Raw genomic sequence first — 26,377 nt, 5'->3', positions numbered from 1 at the left:
AATTTTGGTCTGTTTGCTCAATCATTTTTTTCTCACTTCCTCATTCACTTTTGTTTTATCATCCCCCAGGACACCCTTCTTTATGGCTCTATTCCTTCATTTTTATTTCTTTAGTCCCATTGAAAATCCTAATTTCCCCTAACCCTTACCTTAACCCCAAAACTTCACCTTAACCCTAACCCTAAACCAAACCCTGGATCCTAACCCTAAAACTAACTCTAGCTGCTAACCATAACCCTAGACCTAATTCTAACACTCACGCTAATTCTAACCTTAACCCTCCACACACACACACACACACACACACACACACACACACACACACACACACACACACACACACACACACACACACCTTGATATGAGAGAGGCGTCATTCTCCTCTTCCTTCCATGTTCTTTCCTCTCACCTGTGGATGAAATATAGTCTATGAAGTATGAATGATAAATAGAACAATAACAAGGGGAAAGTCAGTGCACAAAGGGAAACAGTATCCATATTAGTTATATTACATCATAAAGAACATACAAGCAAGGTAGATCTACTATGGTTTCCAATTCTGGGATGTTTTGCTCAATAACTTTTACCTTATGTTACACTGAACAAAATATAAATGGAACATGCAACAATTTAAGATTTGACTGAGTTACAGTTCATATAAGGACATAAATCAATTGAAATAAATAAATTAGGCCCTAACCTATGGATTTCACATGACTGGGAACACAGGTATGCATCTGCTGGTCACAGAAAGTAGGACGTGGATCAGAAAACCAGTCAGTATCTGGTGTGACCACCATTTGCCTCATGCAGCGCGACACATCTCCTTCGCATAAAGTTGATCAAGCAGTTGATTGTGGCCTGTGGAATGTTGTTCCACTCATCTAAAATGGCTGTGAAGAGCACACTTCTCCAGCATGCCAGTGACTATCGAAGGTGAGCATTTGCCCACTGAGGGCGGTTACGATGCCGAACTGCATTCAGTTTAAGACCCAGGTAAGGACGACGAGGACGCAGATGAGACGCTTTCTGACAGTTTGTGGAAACCCACAGCTTCCTCAGCTATCCGGGTGGCTGGTCTCAGTGGTCGGTGGGTGTGGTCGGTGGTTATGAGGCCGGTTGGATGTACTGCCAAATTCTAGAAAACAGTGTTGGAGGCTGCTTCTGGTAAAGAAATGAACATTAAATTCTCTGGAATGAAAAAAGTGTCAGTGTTAGTACCCGTTTGATGTTTGGATCAGAATGTTCTTTGTTCTAGGAAATATCTCAGGTCTCGGAAAGTTCCCGTATACGGTCAACATCAGTATTTTATTCGGTCCAACTGTGAGAGAGAGCAAACAAGCCCGACATCCCCCCCACTCTCTCTCTCGCTTCTTCTTTTCTGCCCCTTGTTTTCTGCCCCTTAATCAACTGTGTGTCAGATCAACCCAGTCAGTTTAGTGTTCGCTTTGTGTTGTAGCTGTTTATAATATGAAGGAAGTTCAGCCCATCTTACAATTACCACACTTACATGAGTTGTACATTGGGAGCAACAGATTTACCTCTTTCTAGTCACAGGAAATAGCCCCCCCACTCTTTCTCTCGCTTCTTCTTTTCTGCCCCTTGTTTTCCGCCCCTTAATCAACTGTGTGTCAGATCAACCCTGTCTGTTTAGTTTTCGCTTTGTGTTGTAGCTGTTTGTGATAAATCAATCTAGACAAATACCAAGATATATTTTGAACAAAGTATAGTGAAGTAAAACGTCAGGGAAGTGCTCTTTGGAGCAGGGTGGTAGGACCGGGACTCAGCTGATTACAGTCCTATGCTGCACCAGTGTTCACTGTGACTGTCTTCCTCTGTCAATTGTGAGTAAAAATGATTACTCTATAGTCTGGCTGTTTTTAGTTGTCTTTTGCTGGTCTATCTCTTCAAAAATATCATACAAATGTGTGTTTTATTCTCATTCAGACAATGTTATTACCCTTATCTACTCATTTCTAATTTGATAGTGGTCTTTTCCTTTATTCCTTTCTACTCTAGTTTGTCTTTATCAGTAAAGCAAACTTTTTGTGAGTTATGTTGATAATTTGGATGACCTATAATGAAAAATCTGTCAGTTATTTTGAGGACCACAATACCAACAGCTATCAGTGTTATTGCAACTTCATTGAATTGTTTAATTATGTTACATTTCCAGCCCCCAAATGATGTAACAGTTAGTCACTGGATTTGTCTTTGTTATTCTCTCTAGATCTGAAGTAGATGTCAAACCCCTCACAGTGACACTCAATATAACCATGCCAGGACAACGAAGTGGGTCTACATTCTCTCAGCTGAGACTCTTTCTTTGTTTCCTGATGTATTGTTGGGTTCTTGCTGATCCAGTCTGTGGGTACTTCCTGAAAAACTGCACAATCCGGGGTAATCTCAGTGACCCTTCTGACATGATAGTACTCTGTCAAAAGAGGAACCTAGAAGTCATACCTATAGACATTCCACGGAATGTAAGTGTTTTAAATGTGGCCATGAATAACATTTCCAAAATTGGAAAGTTGGATTTTAAAGGCCTGTCAAACCTCAAAAATCTGAACATGTCAAGAAACCAGATCTCTCAAGTGGACGATGGGTCTCTCGGACACCTAGAGGCTCTTCAGGAACTGGGTTTGGCTCATAACAGACTCACAACCCTGTCAGACCACTTGTTTCAGGGCCTGGCCAACCTCTCCCTGCTACATCTGGACAACAACCTAATCTCAACCATCGGGTCCTCATCCTTTCAACTTCTCTCCAGTTTGAAGACAGTGAATTTAACCGAGAACAACCTTTATAATATGAAGGACGTTCAGCCAATTGTACAATTACCACACTTACATGAGTTGTACATTGGGAGCAACAGATTCACCTCTTTCCAGTCACAAGAAATATCAAACACTTCTATAGAGCTGAGGCTGTTGGATTTATCCAGGAATCCATTGGGAATCTTCAGGATCACGGCAGGACTCACACAACTCTTTCTTTTCCACAATCAAATCTCCAACCTTCCAGGATGTGTATTCCAGGATTTGAAAGAATTAAGGAGCCTTACACTGGGATCAAACAAATTCCTGACCTTGAATAATGCCTTCATGAATGGTTTGCACAAACTTGAGAATTTGAATTTGGCAGGCAATAAACTGAGCTCTATCAGAAATGGAGAGTTTAAAAGCTGAAAAAGGTATGGGCGTATATCAGAAAACCAGTCAGTATCTGGTGTGACCAGCATTTGCCTCATGCAGCACAACACATCTCCTTCGCATACAGTTGATCAGGTTGTTTATTGTGCCCCACGGAATTATGTCCCACTCCTCTTCAATGGCCGAGCAAAGTTGCATTCTCTTTGCATTCAAATTGCCATTGATAAAATGCAATTGTTCTTGTTGTCCATAGCTTATGCCTGCCCATACATACCATGATGCCACTGCCACCACGTGGCACTCCGTTCACAACGTTGAAATCAGCAAACCGCTCACCCACATGCCATCTGCCCGGTACAGTTGAAACCGGGATTCATCTGTGAAGAGCACTCTTCCCCAGCATGCCAGTGGCCATCGAAGGTGAGCATTTGCCCACTGAAGTCGATTACGAGGCCGAACTGCAGTCAGGTCAAGACCCTGATGAAGACAATGAGCATGTTGATGAGCTTCCCTCAGATGGTTTCTGACGGTTTGTGTAGAAATTCTTTGCTTGTGCTAACCCACAGTTTCATCAGCTATCCGGGTGGTTGGTCTCAGACGATCCCGTAGATGAAGATGCCGGATGTGGAGGTGTTGGGCTGGCGTGGTTACAGGTGGTCTGCGGTTATGAGGCCGGTTGGACGTACTGCCAAATTCTGGAAAACAATGTTGGAGGCAGCTTATGGAAATGAACCTTCAGATCTCTGGCAACAGCTCTGGTGGACATTCCTGCAGGGATTTACTGGTGTGGTTTGAGCAGCAATTAAAACATGTTGTTTTTTACCAACAGCAGGAGATGAAGAATTGTCGGTGTTAGAACCAGTTTGAATTTTGGATCAGAATGTCCTTAGTTCTAGGAAATATCTCAGTTCTCAGAAAGTTCCCTTATATGGTCAACATCAGTATTTGATTCAGTCCAATTTTGAGAGGGAGCAGACAAGCCCGACCCCCCCCCCCACTCTCTCACTTCTTCTTTTCTGCCCCTTGTACTTAATCAACTGTGTGTCTAGTCTACCCACTCAGTTTATGCTCGTGTTGTAGCTGTATGTCAGAAGTAAATCTAGACAAATACCAAGATATATTTTGAACAAAGTATAGTGAAGTAAAACGTCAGGGAAGTGCTCTTTGGAGCAGGGTGGTAGGACCGGGACTCAGCTGATTACAGTCCTATGCTGCACCAGTGTTCACTGTGACTGTCTTCCTCTGACAATTGTGAGTAAAAATGATTACTCTATAGTCTGGCTGTTTTTAATTTTTGTCTTTGTCTCTTAAAAAATGTTATACACTACTGTTCAAAAGTTTGGGGTCACTTAGAAATGTCCTTGCTTTTGAAAGAAAAGCACTTTTTTTGTCCATTAAAATAACATCAAATTGATCAGAAATACAGTGTAGACGTTGTTAATGTTGTAATTGACCACTGTAGCTGGAAACGGCTGATTTTAATGGAATATCTACAGAGGCCCTGTCAGGGCTTTCAGAAGGATCGGACCAATACGCAGCGTGATCGTAGTTCCACATCTTTTATTTAATCGTGAAACTAATGCAATAAACAATAAACTTGAAAACTACAAAACAAGAAAGCCGTGACGCAGAGCAGGCATACACTACTCACAAAATTAATCACCCACAAACACCAGTGGAAAAAACATCAACTTAAATATGGCCTCCAATTAGAGACAATGACAACTGGCTGCCTCTAATTGGAGGTCATGCCAAACAAAAACTAAACTAGAAATACAAAACAAGAAACTAAACATAGAAATACAAAAATGGACAAACACCCCCTGTCATGCCCTGACCTACTCTACCAAGAAAATAACAACTTACTATGGTCAGGACGTGACAGTACCCCCCCCAAAGGTGCGGACTCCGACCGCACCTACAAAACAAAATAAAAAAATACCTAAACAACAAACCCCCCCCACCCCCCCCCCCAAAACACAAAGGGAACACAAAGGGAGGGTAGGGTGGGTGACTAATGTCTATGGCGGCGGCTCTGGTTCCAGGCGTAGTACCCCCACTGCCCGCTGATCCCCCCGCTTCTGTATGTCCGGAGGAACCATACCATGGATCATCACCGCAGGCTTCGGACCGCCAACCACTGCTGAAGACTCTGGGCTAAAGGCCGCCGCTGAAGACTCTGGGCTGCAGACCGCCGTTGAAGGCTCTGGGCTGCAGACCGCCGCTGAAGGCTCTGGGCTGCGGACCGCCGCTGAAGGCTCCGGGCTGCAGACCACCGCTGGAGGCTCCGGACTGGGGAGCATCACTGGAGGCTCCGGACTGAGGAGCGTCGCTGGAGGCTCGGGGCTGAGGAGCGTCGCTGGAGGCTCCGGGCTGAGGAGCGTCGCTGGAGGCTCCGGGCTGAGGAGCGTCGCTGGAGGCTCCGGACTGTAGGCCATCTCAGTAGGTTCCGGACTGTAGGCCATCTCAGTAGGTTGCGGACTGTAGGCCGTCAAAGTAGGTTCCGGACTGTAGGCCGTCTCAATAGGTTCCGGACTGTAGGCCGTCTCAGTAGGTTCCAGACTGTAGGCCGTCTCAGTAGGCTCCGGACTGTAGGCCGTCTCAGTAGGTTCCGGACTGAAAAACATCGCCGGAAGCTCTGGACTGGGAACTGTCACCGGAAGCTCTGGAAGGGGAACTGTCGCCGGTTGCTCTGGACGGGGAACTGTCGCCGGAAGCTCTGGACGGCTAACTGTCGCCGGAAGCTCTGGACGGGGAACTGTCGCCGGAATCCTGATGCGTGGTACTGGCATGGGTGGCGCCAGACTGGTAACACGCACCTTAGAGCGAGTGTGGGGAGCAGGAAGAGGACACTCCGGAATGGGCATCCGCACTGGAGGTCTGATGCGTGGGACTGGCCTAGGTGGCGCCAGACTGGTAACACGCACCTCAGGGCGAGTGCGGGGAGCAGGAACAGGACACCCCGGACTGGGCAGGCGCACTGGAGGCCTGATGCGTGGAGCTGGCATAGGAGGCGCCAGACTAGTAACACGCACCTCAGGGCGAGTGTGAGGAGGAGGCACAGGACGTACTGGGCTCCGGAGGCGCACTGGAGGTCTGGAGCTTAGAGCTGGCACACCCCGTCCTGGCTGGGTGGTTATTTGAGCCAAGCAAGGGCGGAGCGCCGGCACAGGATGAACTGGGCTGTGCTGGTGAAAGGGGGTAGAGCAGGCACAGGATAAACCTGGACCGAAGAGACGCACTGGAGACCAGATACGCTGAGCCGGCGCACTTCTTCCTGGCTGACAGCCAACTCTAGCACGACAACGGTGAGGAGCTTGCACCGAGTGCACCGGGCTGTGAGTGCGCACTGGCGACGCAATGCACATCACCGCATAACACGGTGCTAGCTCGGTCAATCGCTCCCCACGGTAAGCACAGGGAGTTGGCTCAGGTCTCGAAACCGCCTTAGCCAATCTGCCCGTGTGCCCCCCCCAAAAAACGTTTTTGGTGCTGCCTCTCGTGCTTCCTTCGTTGGACCAGCTCCTCGTAATGTCTCCATTCCTCCCTTGCTGTCTCCACCTGCTTTCATGGCAGGGTCTTGTCCCCTGCCATTACCTCCTACCATGTCCAGGACGTCCTCCATTCACTCCTTTCCCTGGCCCAGGATCCCTGCTCCTCCTGGGCACGCTGCTTGGTCCTTTTCTGGTGGGTGATTCTGTCAGGGCTTTCAGAAGGATCGGACCAATACGCAGCATGATCGTAGTTCCACATCTTTTATTTAATCATGAAACTAATGCAATAAACAATAAACTTGAAATACAAAACAAGAAAGCCGTGACGCAGAGCAGGCATACACTACTCACAAAATTAAACACCAGTGGGAAAAACATCAACTTAAATATGGCCTCCAATTAGAGACAACGACAACCGGCTGCCTCTAATTGGAGGTCATGCCAAACAAAAACTAACCTAGAAATACAAAACAGGAAACTAAACATAGAAATACAAAAATGGACAAACACCCCCTGTCACGCCCTGACCTACTCTACCAAAGAAAATAACAACTTACTATGGTCAGGACGTGACAGCCCCATTATCAGCAACCATCACTCCTGTGTTCCAATGGCACACAATTATGTTAGCACAGCAATAAAACTGGCCTTCTTTAGACTAGTTGGGTATCTGGAGCATCAGCATTTGTGGGTTCGATTTCAGGCTCAAAATAGCCAGAAACAAAGAACTTTCTTCTGAAACTCGTCAATCTATTCTTGTTCTGAGAAAGGAAGGCTATTCCATGCGAGAAATTGCCAAGAAACGTAAGATCTCGTACAACGCTGTGTACTACTCCCTTCACAGAACAGTGCAAACTGGCTCTAACCAGAATAGAAAGAGGAGTGGGAGGCCCCGGTGCACAACTGAGCAAGCAGACAAGTACATTTGAGTGTCTAGCTTGAGAAACAGACGCCTCACAAGTCCTCAACTGCCAGCTTCATGAAATAGTACCCGCAAAACACCAGTCTCAACGTCAACAGTGAAGAGGCGACTCCGGGATGCTGGCCTTCTAGGCTTTTTAGACATTTTTGCAAACTTATAAAAAATAAAAAACAGAAATACCTTATATTCATAAGAATTCAGACCCCAAACAGCAAGCAATGCAGGTGTAGAAGCACGGTGGCAAGGAAAAACTCCCTAGAAAGGCCAGAATCTAGGAAGAAACCTAGGGAGGAACCAGGCTATGAGGGGTGGCCAGTCCTCTTCTGGCTGTGCCGGGTGGAGATTCTAATAGAACATGGCCAAGATGTTCAAATGTTCATAGATGACCAGCAGGGTCAGATAATAATAATCACAGTGGTTGTAGAGGGTGCAAAAGGTCAGCAACCGGAGACTCGAAATTTAGCTCAGGTGCATCTTGTTTCCATTGATCATCCTTGAGATGTTTCTACAACTTGATCGGAGTCCACCTGTGGTAAATTCAATTAATTGGACATCATTTGGAAAGGCACACATCTGTCTATATAAAGGTCCCACTGTTGACAGTGCATGTTAGAGCAAAAACCAAGCCATGAGGTTGAAGGAATTGTCTGTAGAGGTTCGAGACAGGATTGTGTCGAGGCACAGATCTGGGGAGGGGTACCAAAACATTTCTGCAGCATCGAAGGTCCCCAAGAACACAGTGGCCTCCAACAATCTTAAATGGAACAAGTTTGGAACCACCAATACTCTTCCTAAAGCTGGCCGCCCGGGGAGAAGGGTCTTGGTGAGGGAGGTGACCATGAACCTGATGGTCACTCTGATTGAGCTCTAGAGTTCCTCTGTGGAGATGGGAGAACCTTCCAGAAGGACAACCATCTCTGCAGCGCTTCACCAATCAGGCCTTTATGGTAGAGTGGCCAGATGGAAGACACTCCTCAGTAAAAGGCACATGACAGTCCGCTAGGAGTTTGCCAAAAGGCACCTAAAGACTCTCAGACCATGAGAATGAAGATAAAACCAAGGTTGAACTCTTTGGCCTGAATGCCAAGTGTCACTTTTGGAGGAAACCTGGCGACATCCCTACGGTGAAGCATGGTGGTGGCAGCATCATGCTGTGGGATGTTTTTCAGCAGCAGGGACTGGGAGACTAGTCAGGATCAAGGCAAAGATGAATGGAACAAAGTACAGAGAGATCCTTGATCTTGAGCGCTCAGGATCTCAGACTGGGGTGAACAACGACCCTAAGCACACAGCCAAGACAACGCAGGAGTGACTTCGGGACAAGTCTCTGAATGTCCTTGAGTGGCCCAGCCAGAGCACGGACTTGAACCCGATCGAACATCTCTGGAGAGACCTGAAAATAGCTGTGCATCAACACTCCCCATCCAACCTGACAGAGCTTGAGATGATCTGCAGAGAAGAATGAGAGAAACTCCCCAAATACAGGTGTGCCAAGCTTGAAGCGTCATACTCAAGAAGACTCGAGGCTGTAATCGTTGCCAAAGATTCTTCAACAAAGTACTGAGTAAAGGTTCTCAGTACTTATGTTAATATGATATTTCCTTGTGTTATATTTAATAAATTAGCAAAAATGTATAAAATCCTGTTTTTGCTTTGTCATTATGGGGTATTGTGTGTAGATTGATGAGGGGGAAAAAACAATTCAATCAATTTTAGAATAAGGCTGTAACCTACCAAAATGTGGAAAAAGTCAAGGGGTCTGATACTTTCCCGAAGGCAGTATATGTTGAGAATTTGGATTACCTATGATTAATAATCTCTCAGTTATTTTGAGGACCACAATATCATCAGCTATCAGTGTTATTGCAATTTCATTAGATTGTCTAATTAAGTTATATTTCCAGCCCCCAAATGATGTAACAGTTAGTCATTGTATTTGTTTTTGTTATTCTCTCTAGATCTGAAGTAGATGTCAAGCCCCTCACAGTGACACTCAATATAACCATGCCAGGACAACGATGTGGGTCTACATTCTCTCAGCTGAGGCTCTTTCTTTGTTTCCTGCTGTATTGTTGGATTCTTGCTGATCCAGTATGCGGGTACTTCCTGAAAAACTGCACAATCCGGGGTAATCTCAGTGACAACTTTAACTTAAAAGTACTCTGTTATAACAGGAATCTTGAAGTCATGCCTATAAATATTCCGTGGAAAGTAAGTGTTTTAGATGTGGCCATGAATAACATTTCCAAAATTGGAAAGTTTGATTTTATAGGCCTGTCAAACCTCAAAATTCTAAACATTTCCATGAACCAGATCTCTCAAGTGGACAATGACGCTCTTGCACCCCTAGAGGCTCTTCAAGAGCTGAATCTGGCTTATAACAGACTCACAACCCTGTCAGACCACTTGTTTCAGGGCCTGGTCAACCTCTCCCTGCTACATCTGGACAACAACCTAATCTCAACCATCGGGTCCTCATGCTTTCAACTTCTCTCCAGTTTGAAGACAGTGAATTTAACCAAGAACAACCTTCATAATATGAAGGAAGTTCAGCCCGTCATACAATTACCACACTTACGGGAATTGTACATTGGGAGCAACAGATTCACCTCTTTCCAATCACAAGAAATATCAAACAAGTCAATAGGGCTGAGGCTTTTGGATTTATCCCGGAATCCATTGGGAATCTTCAGGATCACGGCAGATGTTCTTCCTTACCTTGAGGTGTTAGACATCGCCTACTGTGGCCAACTTGGACGCATGGAATGGGATGTGCTGGACAGGTCTTTTCTGAGCAACATCAAAGGTCTCAACTTGAGCGGCATTGAGATGTCTTTCGAGAGGATGGCTATGGTGCTGCAGACTGTCAACTCCTCATTAGTCTATCTGAGAATGTATGACATTGGTGAAGATAGGGTCAAGGCTCTCACTGATATTGCCTGCCAAATACCTACACTTAGCTTGCTCCGACTGCATCATAACAACATAAGTGCTTTGTCTGAGGAATTTCTGCAGTCATGTAAACAAGTGACCAAAGTGGACTTAGAAAATAATAATATTATTCAGTTGTCGGCGGTATCATTCAGATCAATGGAGCAACTAAGTACTTTGAAACTGGGCCACAACATGCTTTCATCTGTACCAGATGCCACAAGAAATGTATCCACACTAAAGTTCCTGGATCTCAGCTTCAATATCATCAATAAACTAGGCTGCTCAGATTTCGCCAATCTTACAGGAATCACACAACTCTTTCTTTTCCACAATCAAATCTCCAAACTTCCAGGATGTGTATTCCAGGATTTGAAAGAATTAAGGATCCTTAAACTGGGATCAAACAAAATCCTGACCTTGAATGATGACTTTATGAGTGGTTTGTACAAACTAGAATATTTGTCGATATCATACAATAAGCTGAGCTCAATCTCTAAAGGAGACTTTAAAGGCTTATCATCGCTCAAGACTCTGCTTTTATTTGACAATCAGATTGCTAGTCTTGAAGATGGAGCCTTTGAGGGATTGGTGAATCTTACAGAACTTAGACTACAGTCAAATAAGATCACTCAAATAGACATAAGAAAGACTGTGCTCTCAGGACTTCCACGCTTAAGAACTCTTGATATATCCTGTAATTATATCACATATGTAAATGATGATAAATTAGACCCTCCACCCTTCTCTCATCTGACATCTCTGGAGAACCTCAGGATATTTAGTCAGCGTCACAAGGGACTGTCTCATCTACCAATCAACTTTCTTGAAGGTCTGAAATCTTTATTGTCATTCCAGGCAGGGAGTCTTAATATTAAGGACCTGCACCCAGACACATTCATTCACACACCCAAGTTGTGGTTCCTTGATATCAGTAAGAATGAGTTCACAGCACTCACGTCAAAGCTGTTTCACCCAACCCCAAGTCTCAACAGACTTTATCTGCCCAAAGCCCAACTTCAGTCCTTAGATTTCCTCATAGGAGCAAACCTCAGTAGAGTCACTTACTTGCAGGTGAGAAAGAACGATATAACAGCATTCAATGAGACAGTGTTGCGTTCTCTCCCTGCCTTGACATACCTGGACATGCAAGATAATCCTTTCACCTGTGGCTGCAGCGATGCTTGGTTCGTCCAGTGGATGGTGAGCGACAACCAAACACAAGTTGTTGGTGCAGGAGAATTTACCTGCAACTATCCTGCCGATCTAAAGGGCACCAAGCTGTTGTACATTGAGCTTCAGTTCTGTACAGTACACTTAGGACTTTACTACTACATCTCTACCACTTGTCTGGTCCTCCTCACCCTGGTAGCATCCTTTGCCTACCACTTCCTGAAATGGCAGGTAATTTACGGCTATTACCTCTTCCTGGCTTTCCTCTATGACACCAAGCAAAGGAATAAGCACACTCCTCATGGCTGTCAATACGATGCGTTCATCTCATACAATGCCCACGATGAGCCCTGGGTCCTGAGGGAGCTTCTGCCAGAGCTGGAGGGAGAGCAGGGCTGGAAGCTGTGTCTCCACCACCGGGACTTTCAGCCAGGCAAACCAATCATAGACAACATTATGGAAGGCATCTACGGAAGCCGCAAGACCATCTGTGTGATCAGCCACCGCTACCTGGAGAGTGAGTGGTGCTCCCGGGAGATCCAGGTGGCCAGCTTCCGGCTCTTTGATGAGCAGAAGGACGTCCTGATTCTGGTGTTCCTGGAGGAGATCCCTACCCACCAGCTGTCACCCTACCACCGGATGAGGAAGCTAGTTAAGAGACGCACCTACTTGAGTTGGCCCAGAGCTGGGGAGCACACCGGGGTCTTCTGGCAGCAACTACGGCTGGCTTTAGAGACCAAGGACGGCCCTGCTGAAGAAAATCCCATCCTCTCTGGGGTGGAGGCACTGTGACTGTGACACCTTGATTTGAAACAACCATCAGACTCTGAACCTTTTCTTTACATCTGCATGATAATATCATTAAGAAATGCTTACACATAATTAACCAGTTCATTATCACATTTACCTGTAAGACTTATTTTTGCTTGTCATACTGTAGAATTACTTATCTGAATGTATTACTTGGTTTTTCCTGTATCTTAATTATTTAATGAATGAATGCAATATAATCATACTAATTCAGTTTCTTTGTATCTTTTTAATTTAACTCATCTCTGTCATACAAAAATGTTAAAACAAAAATGTGATAAAGTATTATTTGAACCTGTCACGTCCTGACCAGTATTAGGGATTATTTGTAATTGTAGTTTGGTCAGGACGTGGCAGAGGGTATTTTGTTTATGTGGTTCGGGGTGGTGGTTTATTTAGTAGGGTGTTTGGTTAGTTAGTTCCGGGTTTTGGGGTTATGTTCTGTGTTAGTATTTCTATGTTCTTTCTGGTTAGTTGTATATCTATGTGTCACAGATTTCTTCGTCGTCTGACGATATAGCGAAATCGCTGTCGGAGAAACTGGACCAATACGCAGCGGGTTGCGTGTTCAACATCATGATTTATTATCTGAATGAGAACACGTGAAAATAAGAAAACAACGAATGACAGTTTCGCAGGCTATACCTAGCAGTGCAAAAAAACAACTACCCACAAAACACAAAGGCAAACACACCCTATTATATAGGACTCCCAATCAAAGGCAACTCAACACACCTGCCTTCAATTGGGAGTCCAACCCCAATTAACTATACATAGAAAAACAAACCTAGAACCTATACCAACAACTAACACCCCACTACACCACGCACAAAACCCCAAAATACAAAACAAATATACCTCTGCCACGTCCTGACCAAAATATAATACAAATAATACCTAAATATTGGTCAGGACGTGACACTATGTCCAGTTAATTGGGGTTGGACTCTCAATTGGAGGCAGGTGTTTTGTAGTTGCTTCTGATTGAGAATCCTATATATGGGTATATGTTTGGTTTAGTGTTTGTGGGAGATTGTGTCTTGTTTTGCTGTGTGTGCCTGACAAGACTGTCTAGTTCGTTTGTGTTTTGTGTACGTGTTTATTTTGGTTTTTCCTTCTTTGTCTGTAATAAAGAAGATGAGTATACACTTCCCTGCTGCATTTTGGTCCTCTCCTTGCGACAACCGTGACAGAACCTTAAAAAACATTGTTTGGGTGACTTGTGAGTTGTGGTATCAAGTTAAAGTAACTGCCCAGTGTTTCCAGATTTCTATGAAATATGACCTACAATGAATTCCAATATGAGATAAATAGTTTTCCTTCCACATTTTTTAAAATTAAGTATGTTTAAATGCAGATTTTCTGTGTTAGTTACCCCAACACAACAGAATGGTTTTGGCATATACCAATCATTACAAATATTAATGCGAGTAGAACGCTGATGATATCATCCTCTATGAGGAAATAGTAAGCATTTTTGAAACGGTCTGTTTGAGATTAAAATTTAAGGTGGGATTTCTGAAGTGTGTTTTTCTCAAATTTATGCTTTGGCCACAGAAAATAGTATAGGATGAGTCAATAATTTTATTTGGGTATGAGTTAACAGCAAATTAACTTTCACTGGACAGTTATATGTTTTGACAGCAAATTTGGCAAATTTTCTAATAAGACACCATGTTGTCCATTGAGGACAGATGACCACAGTTGACATTCTTTGAAAAGGTATCTAACAAACACTGACTCCTATTCCACACAGCCCATCATGTCTGGGGTGATTTTTTTTTAGGGTCTGGGTGGATCCTGCTGAAAGCCAGGAGCCTGGGTGTCTCGTAGTGGTAGTACTCAGAGCCCACATACACTTTGATGCCATCAGGGCCACACATGCCTTCCTTGATGCCGTAGATGGGCAGTGGGGCCTCTCTGGCTACTATCCTAGGGGTGGCAGACAGGTCAATGTCCTGCATCTTCTGTCCTGTAGGGGGAAATAGAGACAGAAAAATTGTTTTTCATTGAATGTGTTAAAGGTCCAATGCAGCTGATTTTATCTCAACATCAAACAATTTCTCACACAGGAAAATCACATTTTTTGTGAATATTGATGTAGAAAGATCAACAACCCTTTTTTGGATAGATTTGAATGTACTCAAGTTCAATGTCCAATTAGTTACCTTGAATAATGTGCACAATATGGTGATCTGTACAAACAAAGGCTTGTTCACAGGCCCTTCGATGCCCAGCTCCTCTTTCAGGCTTTTAGGGTAGCCCTCAATCAGAGTGGAGAAAGCTGCTGATTTGTAGATGTAAACTTGGTCGCCCTGTCAATCGGAAATGGTGGCATTCAGGTGTGTTTTATGTGCCATGGGACAAACAGAGGCATGATGGGTAACAAAACAGTTGACTGAAAAAAAGTAATTTCCTAAATACTCCAATCAAATCAATTTTCTGTTGTCACATCCTCCGTAAACAACAGGTGTAGACTAACAGTGAAATACTTAAGGGTCTTTTTCCATCAATGCAGAGTTAAAGTGACATGAGGAGTAAATATACAGTGAATAACAATAAACAATAAAGGTACTGTAGCGAGTAAAGCTTTGAACATGTTATTTATTGCAAGTGAAGTCCCTGTCTTCCCCTACATCCTGTAACCTTTGACCCACCTTGATGATGTAGATATTGTCACTGTAGGAGAAGACTGCGTCCACCCCGTTGGCCACTTCCAGGTTCTGGCAATGGGGAAGGCGTGTTTACCATCACGATGGGTGTCTAAACAAATATAAATACGACCTGAGGAAGTGGGACGGAAGTGAAAATTGGCAACTGTCTTATGCGAGTTGTACGCACAATTTAACACAAAGGCTTAGTTCTTACCAGGGAAGGCATAGGTTTTGCCTGAGTCATCTGAGGTGATGGCATCCAGAGTCACTTCACTGCATTTGGGAACCTTTGCCTCACCTCCATGGCCTACAATCCAACAATAACATGTCTCAACACAATCCAAAAGCTTTTTTTCCCTGAAATGGTGTTGTTATTACCATTCACCATTCATCTGTTCAATCTCACAGCATTCACACTGGGCAGAGGGGGCTTGTGGGATGAGCTATATGAGGACACGCTAATTGTAATGGCTGGAATGGAATAAATGGAATGGAGTCAAACATGTGGTTTCTATATGTTTGATGTGTTGATGATGCCGTTCCATTAATTCCATTCCAGCCATTACAATGAGCCCATCCTCCTATAGCTCCTCCCACCAGTCTTCTCTGACAATGAACTGATTTTGATAAAGGAGGAAGGGTAACATCCTTTGCATGGTTCTCTTACCGAAATTGGGGCACCTCATGAAGTCGTGTCTGGCGTCCTTGGGGTACACTCCATTCACCTCCCCAGATACAGGGTGGAACCGGGTGAAGTTGTGACCATGGAAACAGTAGTAGTGCTCTAGTCAACGGAAGGCAGACGTACAGTTGCGCAGGTGGGCCCACTGTCTCTCCTTTACGATGTCATAGTTGTACACTTCTTCTCCTGTGAGAGAGAAAACATACGCAAGGCAGCTCACATCAAGACTAGGAAACTTGATATCCATAACACATTTCCTGGTATGTTGTCTGTGGATAATTTATTAATGTTTCTTTTTTTTAAACATTTTTCACCTTTATTTAACCAGTTAAGCTAGTTGAGAACAAGTTCTCATTTACAACTGCGACCTGGCCAAGATAAAGCAAAGCAGTGCGACACAAACAACAACACAGAGTTACACGTGGAATAAACAAGCGTAGTCAATAACACAATAGAAAAAAAGAAAGTCTATATACAGTGTGTGCAAATGGCGTGAGGAGGTAAGGCAATAAATAGGCCATAGTAGCGAAGTAATTACAATTTAGCAGATTAACACTGGAGTGATAGATGAGCAGATGATGATGTGCAAGTAGTGATACTGGTGTGCAAAAGAGCAGAAAAGTAAATAAAAACAATATGGGGATGAGGTAGGTAGATTGGGTGGGCTATTTACAGATGGACTATGTACAGCTGCAGCGATTGGTTAGCTGCTCAGATAGCTGATGTTTAAAGTTAGTGAGGGAAATGTAAGTCTCCAGCTTCAGCGATTTTTGCAATTCGTTCCAGTCAATGGCAGCAGAGAACTGGAAGGAAAGGCGGCCAAAGGGGGTGTTGGCTTTGGGGATGACCAGTGAGATATACCTGCTGGAGCGCGTGCTACGGGCGGCTGTTGTCATCGTGACCAATGAGCTGAGATAAGGCGGAGCTTTACCTAGCATTGACTTATAGATGACCTGGAGCCAGTGGGTCTGGCGACGAATATGTAGTAATGGCCAGCCGACTAGAGCATACAGATCGCAGTGGTAGGTGGTATAAGGGGCTTTGGCAACAAAACGATGGCACTCTGATAGACTGAATCCAATCCACATCGCCGAAGTCGAGGATCGGTAGAATAGTCCGTTTTACTAGGGTAAGTTTGGCGGCGTGAGTGAAGGAGGCTTTGTTGCGAAATAGAAAGACGATTCTAGATTTGATTTTGTATTGGAGATGTTTGATATGAGTCTGGAAGGAGAGTTTACAGTCTAGCCAGACACCTAGGTATTTGTAGTTGTCCACATATTCTAGGTCAGAACCGTCCAGAGTAGTGATACTAGTCGGGCATGGTTGAAAAGCATGCATTTGGTTTTACTAGCGTTTAAGAGCAGTTGGAGGCCACGGAAGGAGTGTTGTATGGCATTGAAGCTCGTCTGGAGGTTAGTTAACACAGTGTCCAAAGAAGGGCCAGATGTATACAGAATGGTGTCGTCTGCGTAGAGGTGGATCAGGGAATCACCAGCAGCAAGAGCGACATCGTTGATATATACAGAGAAAAGAGTCGGCCCGATAATTGAACCCTGTAGTACCCCCATAGAGACTGCCAGAGGTCCGGACAACAGGCCCTCCGATTTGACACACTGAACTCTGTCTGCGAAGTAGTTGGTGAACCAGGCGAGGCAGTCATTTGAGAAACCAAGGCTATTGAGTCTGCCGATAAGAATACAGAGTTTGACAGAGTTTATAGCAATAAACCCGAGAAATGTTCATAATGGTCTCATCAAAGGGTTAACAGGCTTACCCTTGAAGAAAAGGACAGAGTCTGAGTTACACTCTCCCTTGGGCATCCAGCTGGATGTCCTTGGGGTAGCCCTCCTCCAGACTGTGGTTATAGTAGCTGAAAACCTTGTCGTCCTGTAATGGAGGAGGGATTGAGTATACTGAGTATATTAAGTGAATGCTGTCAGAGGTGTCATACACCCCCAAAATCTGAGGGTGCACAAAGTATGTGAGGATGGCAGGGGGGTGGTCCGAAGTTGGAGAATTTAACATTTTTCAGACACCTGCACAGCCTTTTCCTGCAATCTTGAGCCATAATCACTATGCTTAATTCTTCGTAAAAAATGTTTATTTTTCTGCATATCTAAGCATATCTCGAGCTTTCTCTCTGCTTCTGACTGATGGTTCTTTTTTTAAAGAAACTAAATATGCTTCCATGCATCTCTGCTAAAATCTTGGTAAAAGATTGAAGGAATATTAGTCTTATTCAGTACATTTAGTAAATGCTTGCTTTTATAAAGTTGACCAACCTTGCTAGTAGGCATGCCAGATAAGACAGTTTGACAAGCTAGCTACTCCAACTTGACTGATAGCCTGTAATGGCTTCTTCCTAGCTAGTTATGCGGTTGGGAGATTGGGAACCTATCTGGGCTAGCTTAAGCCAACTTCAAAAAATTGCTAGGTGGCTAGTAGCATGACAGAGAAACAACAACCAAAAATGTAACAAAAAAAGAATATACAGTGGGGCAAAAAAGTATTTAGTCAGCCACCAATTGTGCAAGTTCTCCCACTTAAAAAGATGAGAGAGGCCTGTAATTTTCATCATAGGTACACGTCAGCTATGACAGACAAAATGAGAAAAAAAATATCCAGAAAATCACATTGTAGGATTTTTTATGAATTTATTTGCAAATTATGGTGGAAAATAAGTATTTGGTCAATAACAAAAGTGTATCTCAATACTTTGTTATATACCCTTTGTTGGCAATGAGACAGGTCAAACGTTTTCTGTAAGTCTTCACAAGGTTTTCACACACTGTTGCTGGTATTTTGGCCCATTCCTCCATGCAGATCTCCTCAAGAGCAGTGATGTTTTGGGGCTGTCGCTGGGCAACACGGACTTTCAACTCCCTCCAAAGATTTTCTATGGGGTTGAGATCTGGAGACTGGCTAGGCCACTCCAGGACCTTGAAATGCTTCTTACGAAGCCACTCTGTTGCCCGGGCGGTGTGTTTGGGATCATTGTCATGCTGAAAGACCCAGCCACGTTTCATCTTCAATGCCCTTGCTGATGGAAGGAGGTTTTCACTCAAAATCTCACGATACATGGCCCCATTCATTCTTTCCTTTACACGGATCAGTCGTCCAGGTCCCTTTGCAGAAAAACAGCCCCAAAGCACGATGTTTCCACCCCCATGCTTCACAGTAGTTATGGTGTTCTTTGGATGCAACTCAGCATTCTTTGTCCTCCAAACATGACGAGTTGAGTTTTTACCAAAAAGTTCTATTTTGGTTTCATCTGACCATATGACATTCTCCCAATCCTCTTCTGGATCATCCAAATGCTCTCTAGCAAACTTCAGACGGGCCTGGACATGTACTTGCTTAAGCAGGGGGACACGTCTAGCACTGCAGGATTTGAGTCCCTGGCGGCGTAGTGTGTTACTGATGGTAGGCTTTGTTACTTTGGTCCCAGCTCTCTGCAGGTCATTCACTAGGTCCCCCCGTGTGGTTCTGGGATTTTTGCTCACCATTCTTGTGATCATTTTGACCCCACAGGGTGAGATCTTGCGTGGAGCCCCAGATCGAGGGAGATTATCAGTGGTCTTGTATGTCTTCCATTTCCTAATAATTGCGCCCACAGATGATTTCTTCAAACCAAGCTGCTTACCTATTGCAGATTCAGTCTTCCCAGCCTGGTGCATGTCTACAATTTTGTTTCTGGTGTCCTTTGACAGCTCTTTGGTCTTGGCCATAGTGGAGTTTGGAGTGTGACTGTTTGAGGTTGTGGACAGGTGTCTTTTATACTGATAACAAGTTCAAACAGGTGCCATTAATACAGGTAACGAGTGGAGGACAGAGGAGCCTCTTAAAGAAGAAGTTACAGGTCTGTGAGAGCCAGAAATCTTGCTTGTTTGTAGATGACCAAATACTTATTTTCCACCATAATTTGCAAATAAATTCATTAACAATCCTACAATGTGATTTTCTGGATTTTTTTTTCTCATTTTGTCTGTCATAGTTGACGTGTACCTATGATGAAAATTACAGGCCTCTCTCATCTTTTTAAGTGGGAGAACTTGCACAATTGGTGGCTGACTAAATACTTTTTTGCCCCACTGTATATATATATATTAAAATATACAGTTGAAGTCGGAAGTTTACATACACTTAGGTTGAAGTCATTAAAAATCGTTTTTCAACCACTCCACAAATCTCTTGTTCACAAACTATAGTTTTGGCAAGTTGGTTAGGACATCTACTTTGTGTATGACACAAGTAATATTTCCAACAATTGTTTACAGACAGATTATTTCCCTTATAATTCACTGTATCACAATTCCAGTGGGTCAGAAGTTTACATACACTAAGTTGACTGTGCCTTTAAACAGCTTGGAAAATTCCAGAAAGTGATGTCATGGCTTTAGAAGGTTCTGATAGGCTAATTGACATAATTTGAGCCAATTGGAGGTGTACCTGTGGATGTATTTCAAGGCCTATCTTCAAACTTAGTGCCTCTTTGCTTGACATCATGGGAAAATCAAAAGAAATCAGCCAAGACCTCAGAAACAAAACAATGTAGACCTCCACAAGTCTGATTCATCCTTGGGAGCAATTTACAAATGGCTGAAGGTACCACATTCATCTGTACAAACAATAGTACGCAAGTATAAACACCATGGGATCACGCAGCCGTCGTACCGCTCAGGAAGGAGATGCATTCTGTCTCCTAGAGATGAACGTACTTTGGTGCGAAAAGTGCAGCAAAGGACATTGTGAAGATGCTGGAGGAAACAGGAACAAAAGTATCTATATCCACAGTAAAACGAGTCTTATATCGACATAACCTGAAAGGCCGCTCAGCAAGGAAGAAGCCACCGCTCCAAAACTGCCATAAAGAAGCCAGACTACGGTTTGCAACTGCACATGAGGACAAAGATCGTACTTTTTGGAGAAATGTCTTCTGGTCTGATGAAACAAAAATAGAACTGTTTGGCCTTAATGACCATCGTTATGTTTGGAGGAAAAAGGGGGAGGCTTGCAAGCCAAAGAACATCATCCCAACCGTGAAGCACGGGGGTGGCAGCATCATGTTGTGGGGGTGCTTTGCTGCAGGAGGGACTGGTGCACTTCACAAAATAGATGGCATCATGAGGGAGGAAAATGATGTGGATATATTGAAGCAAGATCTCAAGACATCAGTCAGGAAGTTAAAGCTTGGTCGCAAATGGATCCTCCAAATGGACAATGACCCCAAGCATACTTCCAAAGTTGTGGCAAAATGGCTTAAGGGCAACAAAGTCAAGGTATTGGAGTGGCCATCACAAAGCCCTGACCTCATTCCTATAGAAAATTTGTGGGCAGAACTGAAAAAGCATGTGCGAGCAAAGAGGCCTACAAACCTGACTCGGTTATACCAGCTCTGTCAGGAGGAATGGGCCAAAATTCACCCAACTTATTGTGGGAAGCTTGTGGAAGGCTACCTAAAACGTTTGACCCAAGTTAAACAATTTAAAGGCAATGCTACCAAATACTAATTGAGTGTATGTAATCTTCTGACCCACTGGGAATGTGATGAAAGAAATAAAAGCTGAAATAAATCATTCACTCGACTATTATTCAGACATTTCACATTCTTAAAATGCCCTAGGACAGGGCATTTTCACTAGGATTAAATGTCAGGAATTGTGAAAAACTGAGTTTAAATGTATTTGGCTAAGGGGTATGTAAACTTCCGACTTCAAATGTATATACACTGCTCAAAAAAATAAAGGGAACACTTAATCAACACAATGTAACTCCAAGTTAATCACACTTCTGTGAAATCAAACTGTCCACTTAGGAAGCAACACTGATTGACAATACATTACACATGCTGTTGTGCAAATGGAATAGACAACAGGTGGAAATTATAGGCAATTAGCAAGACACCCCCAATAAAGGAGTGGTTCAGCAGGTGGTGACCACAGACCACTTCTCAGTTCCTATACTTCCTGGCTGATGTTTTGGTCACTTTGCTGGCGGTGCTTTCACTCTAGTGGTAGCATGAGACGGAGTCTACAACCCAGACAAGTGGCTCAGGTAGTGCAGCTCATCCAGGATGGCACATCAATGCGAGCTGTGGCAAGAAGGTTTGCTGTGTCTGTCAGCGTAGTGTCCAGAGCATGGAAGCGCTACCAGGAGTCAGGCCAGTACATCAGGAGACGTGGAGGAGGCCGTAGGAGGGCAACAACCCAGCAGCAGGACCGCTACCTCCGCCTTTGTGCAAGGAGGAGCAGGAGGAGCACTGCCAGAGCCCTGCAAAATGACCTCCAGCAGGCCACAAATGTGCATGTGTCTGCTCAAACGGTCAGAAACAGACTCCATGAGGGTGGTATGAGGGCCCGACGTCCACAGGTGGGGGTTATGCTTACAGCCCAACACCGTGCAGGACGTTTGGCATTTTCCAGAGAACACCAAGATTGGCAAATTCGCCACTGGCGCCCTGTGCACTTCACAGATGAAAGCAGGTTCACACTGAGCACGTGACAGACGTGACAGAGTCTGGAGACGCCGTGGAGAACGTTCTGCTGCCTGCAACATCCTCCAGCATGACCGGTTTGGCGGTGGGTCAGTCATGGTGTGGGGTGGCATTTCTTTGGGGGGCCGCACAGCCCTCCATGTGCTCGCCAGAGGTAGCCTGACTGCCGTTAGGTACCGAGATGAGATCCTCAGACCCCTTGTGAGACCATATGCTGGTGCGGTTGGCCCTGGGTTCCTCCTAATGCAAGACAATGCTAGACCTCATGTGGCTGGAGTGTGTCAGCAGTTCCTGCAAGAGGAAGGCATTGATGCTACGGACTGGCCCAACCGTTCCCCAGACCTGAATCCAATTGAGCACATCTGGGACATCATGTCTCGCTCCATCCACCAACGCCACGTTGCACCACAGACTGTCCAGGAGTTGGAGGATGCTTTAGTCCAGGTCTGGGAGGAGATCCCTCAGGAGACCATCCGCCACCTCATCAGGAGCATGCCCAGGCGTTGTAGGGAGGTCATACAGGCACGTGGAAGCCACACACACTACTGAGCCTCATTTTGACTTGTTTTAAGGACATTACATCCATGTTGGATCAGCCTGTAGTGTGGTTTTCCACTTTAATTTTGAGTGTGACTCCAAATCCAGACCTCCATGGGTTGATAAATTGGATTTCCATTGATTATTTTTGTGTGATTTTGTCGTCAGCACATTCAACTATGTAAAGAAAAAAATATTTAATAAGATTATTTCTTTCATTCAGATCTAGGATGTGTTGTTTAAGTGTTCCCTTTATTTTTTTGAGCAGTATATTTTGTATGTATTTTTTACAGGACAAATATGAGGGGGCACGTGCTACTATGCCCCCTATGGGCATGATGCCTCTGAATGCTGTTTACAATGGTAATGGGAACACATGATTGCATAATTTGACTTTTAAAAAGATTGCCCAAGCTGATGAGTCACTAGTAAAACTACATGTTTAAGGGCCTATTCATATGGATATCGACTACATCATTGATATTGACAGTATCAGGAAAAGGTAGATGTGATCCTGGTCTTCAGGCTTTACTTTGTTGTGCATGCGGAAGGCAGCGTCAACATGCCCCAGGTGATGGTAGTCGTCTAGCTCCTTGAAGAAGGCACTGGAGACCTGAGCTGGACCAGTGAAGCCCTTCCACAGGTGATCCCCTTAGAGTAGCATAGTTAAGCTCTGGGATCAGTTATACTCATGGAAATGTAAGCTTACACGCTCCTTACACAATTCAAAAATATCTAGCACAAACACGCGTTTGCAGGTCATAACAAAATGGCCACTAACTAATCCACTACACTCTTAGAAAAAAGGGTTCCAAAAGGGATGTTCGGCTGTCCCCATCATTTTGGTTCCAGGTAGAACTCTTTTGGGTTCCATGTAGAACCCTCTGGGGAAAGGGTTCTACATGGAACCCAATAGAGTTTTACATGGAACCAAAATGTTTCTACCTGGAACCAAAAAGGGTTCTTCAAAGGGTTCTCCTATGGGGACAGCCAAAGAACCCTTTTAAGTTCTAGATTGTACCTTTTTTCTAAGAGTGTACCCGTAACCCTGGCCATCCTGATGGGGACATAATGACATATCATGACAATGACAAGGGAGAATGAGGGTAAAAAGGATGACTCATAACATGGTTTTGATACCCTTGAAGAAGAAGGTGTTTCCTTTCTCGTCGGGGGCGATGGCATCAAACTCGATGCCGTCACACCGGTCTGGGTTGGCATTGTGGTGGACCTGATCCTCGTGGTGGTCGTTGCCGTGGTCTAATGGGCCAGTCAGAGTCAAGGTGAGATGCAGGTTGAATGACTTTTCATTATTCCAACATTTCGCCGCATGAAAGGGTGCGATGTGGTTATTTGGAAGTCATGCATCCTACTCTCATATAAAAACATGTAGGACATGCGTAACGGGCTGAAATGGAATTGAATAACACCTGTGCCCATGGCAAGTTGCAACCCTAGTTGTTTGCCTTGCCTAGCATGCCTGGATCAGTCAATGAGTTGCATTTTGACAGGCTGTTAAATGAATATGGATCTTAGACTCACCTGCCATCATTACATCATGGAGCCTGCGTAGAAAAAAGCAGACATTATTCATCATAAAACATAATGTCCTCATTCTGATGAGACATGAGTCAGGTAATAGAGATGGGAAATGAGATAATACACTGCACATCATAACTCCACCCTCTGGGTAGATAGACCAATAATGATGCTGTAGTATACACGGCCCTACTCCAAATAGAGCAGCTCAAAGGGATACCTGACTGATATGAAGGGGATCTGTAATGACGAGGTAATGGGGTGAATCAGTGACAGAAGTGCTGAGGTACATGATTGACTTTGACCACTCTTTGTGTGTTTGGGTTATTGATCCTGCCTTTGACCTCTGTGATATTGCAAACAAACTTATGGAACTAACCCAGCCAATGTGGGGCAGCATAGTATCCAATTGTGTTGCATAAGACATGTCTTAACACAGCACAGCGAAGCTCATAATGTGTTGAATAAAGTAACAGTTTAACAAAGCAAGTACAGAGGCAATTTAGAGGCAGTGTATTTAGCTGTGGCTACACTGAACGTGGATGCCATTTTGGTAGCCCAGCGGTTAAGAGCGTTGGGCCAGTAACCGAAGGTCGCTGGTTCGAATCCCCGAGCCGACTAGGTGAAAAATCTGTCAATGTGCTGTTGAGCAAAGCACTTAACCCTAAGTGGCTCTGGATAAGAGCGTCTGCTAAATGACTAACATGTAAATGTAAAGGCTTAGCAGTTGATCAGCAGTACTCACGTTGGAGCAGCATAGCTGAGTGCTAGTGCCAAGCACAGGCAGAGTGTTTGGAAGAGAAGCATCACGTTGAGCAGTCCTCCTTTGGGTCCAGGTACCAAAGAGAGCGGAGCTGAGAAAGGAGCCTGAGCAGGAGCTGACCAGACCGTTTATACTGGATCTGCCTGTGAGTGGGTGAATTTCCCAACGTGTCTTTTGTGTGTGAGAGTGTGGGTAGTTCTGTGCTCTGTTTACTGAAAGAGCAGGGGGAGTGTAGGACTTTTTGCTGTTGCAAAACGATTATTTAGCGGAAACTGTTTTATATATGCATCTAATACAATGCAATCAATATGAGCACATAAAAAAATGAGTATAAATCCAACTATATGTTTATATGGCAAATTCTATTATGATAAAAGTAAAATATTGAACATGTTGGGATGTTACACGTTAATCTGGTTTGGCCAACATCATTGGGTCAGATGAAATATAATTTCCCGGTGGCACACTTTTTAGCCAGGACTTTGGACGAGTTCACACAGTAGAAGCACAGAGATCAGAGTCAGACAGGGCGGTAAACACCACTCTGTGACAGAAGGACCCTTGCTTATCTTTGTTCTATCATTTCAAACTATAGACACTGGATTTCTAAGAAAGAAGTCAAAATAAAGAATGAGTACACTGCAATAAAGATTTAAACCCAATCCAAATTTTAATTAAATATTTACAATGTAATTGACAATCAATACACATAAAATGTGATTAAATCCACAGTATATTTGATTATATTTGAGGTGGCAGTCTCATGATAAATGTATTCAATTCAAAGTCATTACCATACCGTAGGCTATTACACATTACTGTATTTCACAACATAACTACTGGGGATAGACAGCATTTCAAAAGCTTTTAGACTTCAACCTTACGAAGCAAATGTGCAGTCAGACTGCAGTGTACAGTAACTTCAGTACACTGTAGTATAACTGTAGTTAGAGTGCAGTATAACTGCAGTATGCTGCAAATACTGTGTCCAAAATACCACTTTCTTTTTACTGCAGTAATTTTGCAATTACTGCGTCCAAAATACCACAATTGACTGCAGTTACTGCACTTTACTGCAGTTTCAAAACGGCAATCTTTTTTTGTAAGGGCAGAGGTGAAATTACAGCAACATCACATAACCTGTTGTTACACATTATATAAAATGGCCAATTTTGCGAACAATTAGTTTATTTTGTGAGTAATCAACTACTCATAACAACAGCAAGC

General features: G+C 44.0%; 1 protein-coding gene and 1 pseudogene across 1 annotated transcript; one reads left to right on the top strand and one right to left on the bottom strand.

The window, feature by feature from the left end:
• Window positions 1-966: 966 nt before the first annotated feature.
• LOC115195136 (toll-like receptor 13) lies at window positions 967-12,691 on the top strand. Its single transcript, XM_029754943.1, has 4 exons — window positions 967-996; window positions 1,798-1,844; window positions 2,231-2,965; window positions 10,262-12,691. The coding sequence occupies exons 1-4, from the start codon at window positions 967-969 to the stop codon at window positions 12,462-12,464; spliced, it is 3,015 nt and encodes a 1,004-aa protein (XP_029610803.1). The 3' UTR covers window positions 12,465-12,691.
• Window positions 12,692-14,052: 1,361 nt separating this feature from the next.
• LOC115196130 (hemopexin-like) lies at window positions 14,053-25,364 on the bottom strand (annotated as a pseudogene).
• Between the last annotated feature and the right edge of the window lie 1,013 nt (window positions 25,365-26,377).

Source organism: Salmo trutta, chromosome 6, assembly GCF_901001165.1.
Source record: "Salmo trutta chromosome 6, fSalTru1.1, whole genome shotgun sequence".
Taxonomy (NCBI): Eukaryota; Metazoa; Chordata; class Actinopteri; order Salmoniformes; family Salmonidae; genus Salmo; species Salmo trutta.
Note: the sequence above shows the minus strand (reverse complement) of the source record. Positions and strands in the feature narration are given on the sequence as shown.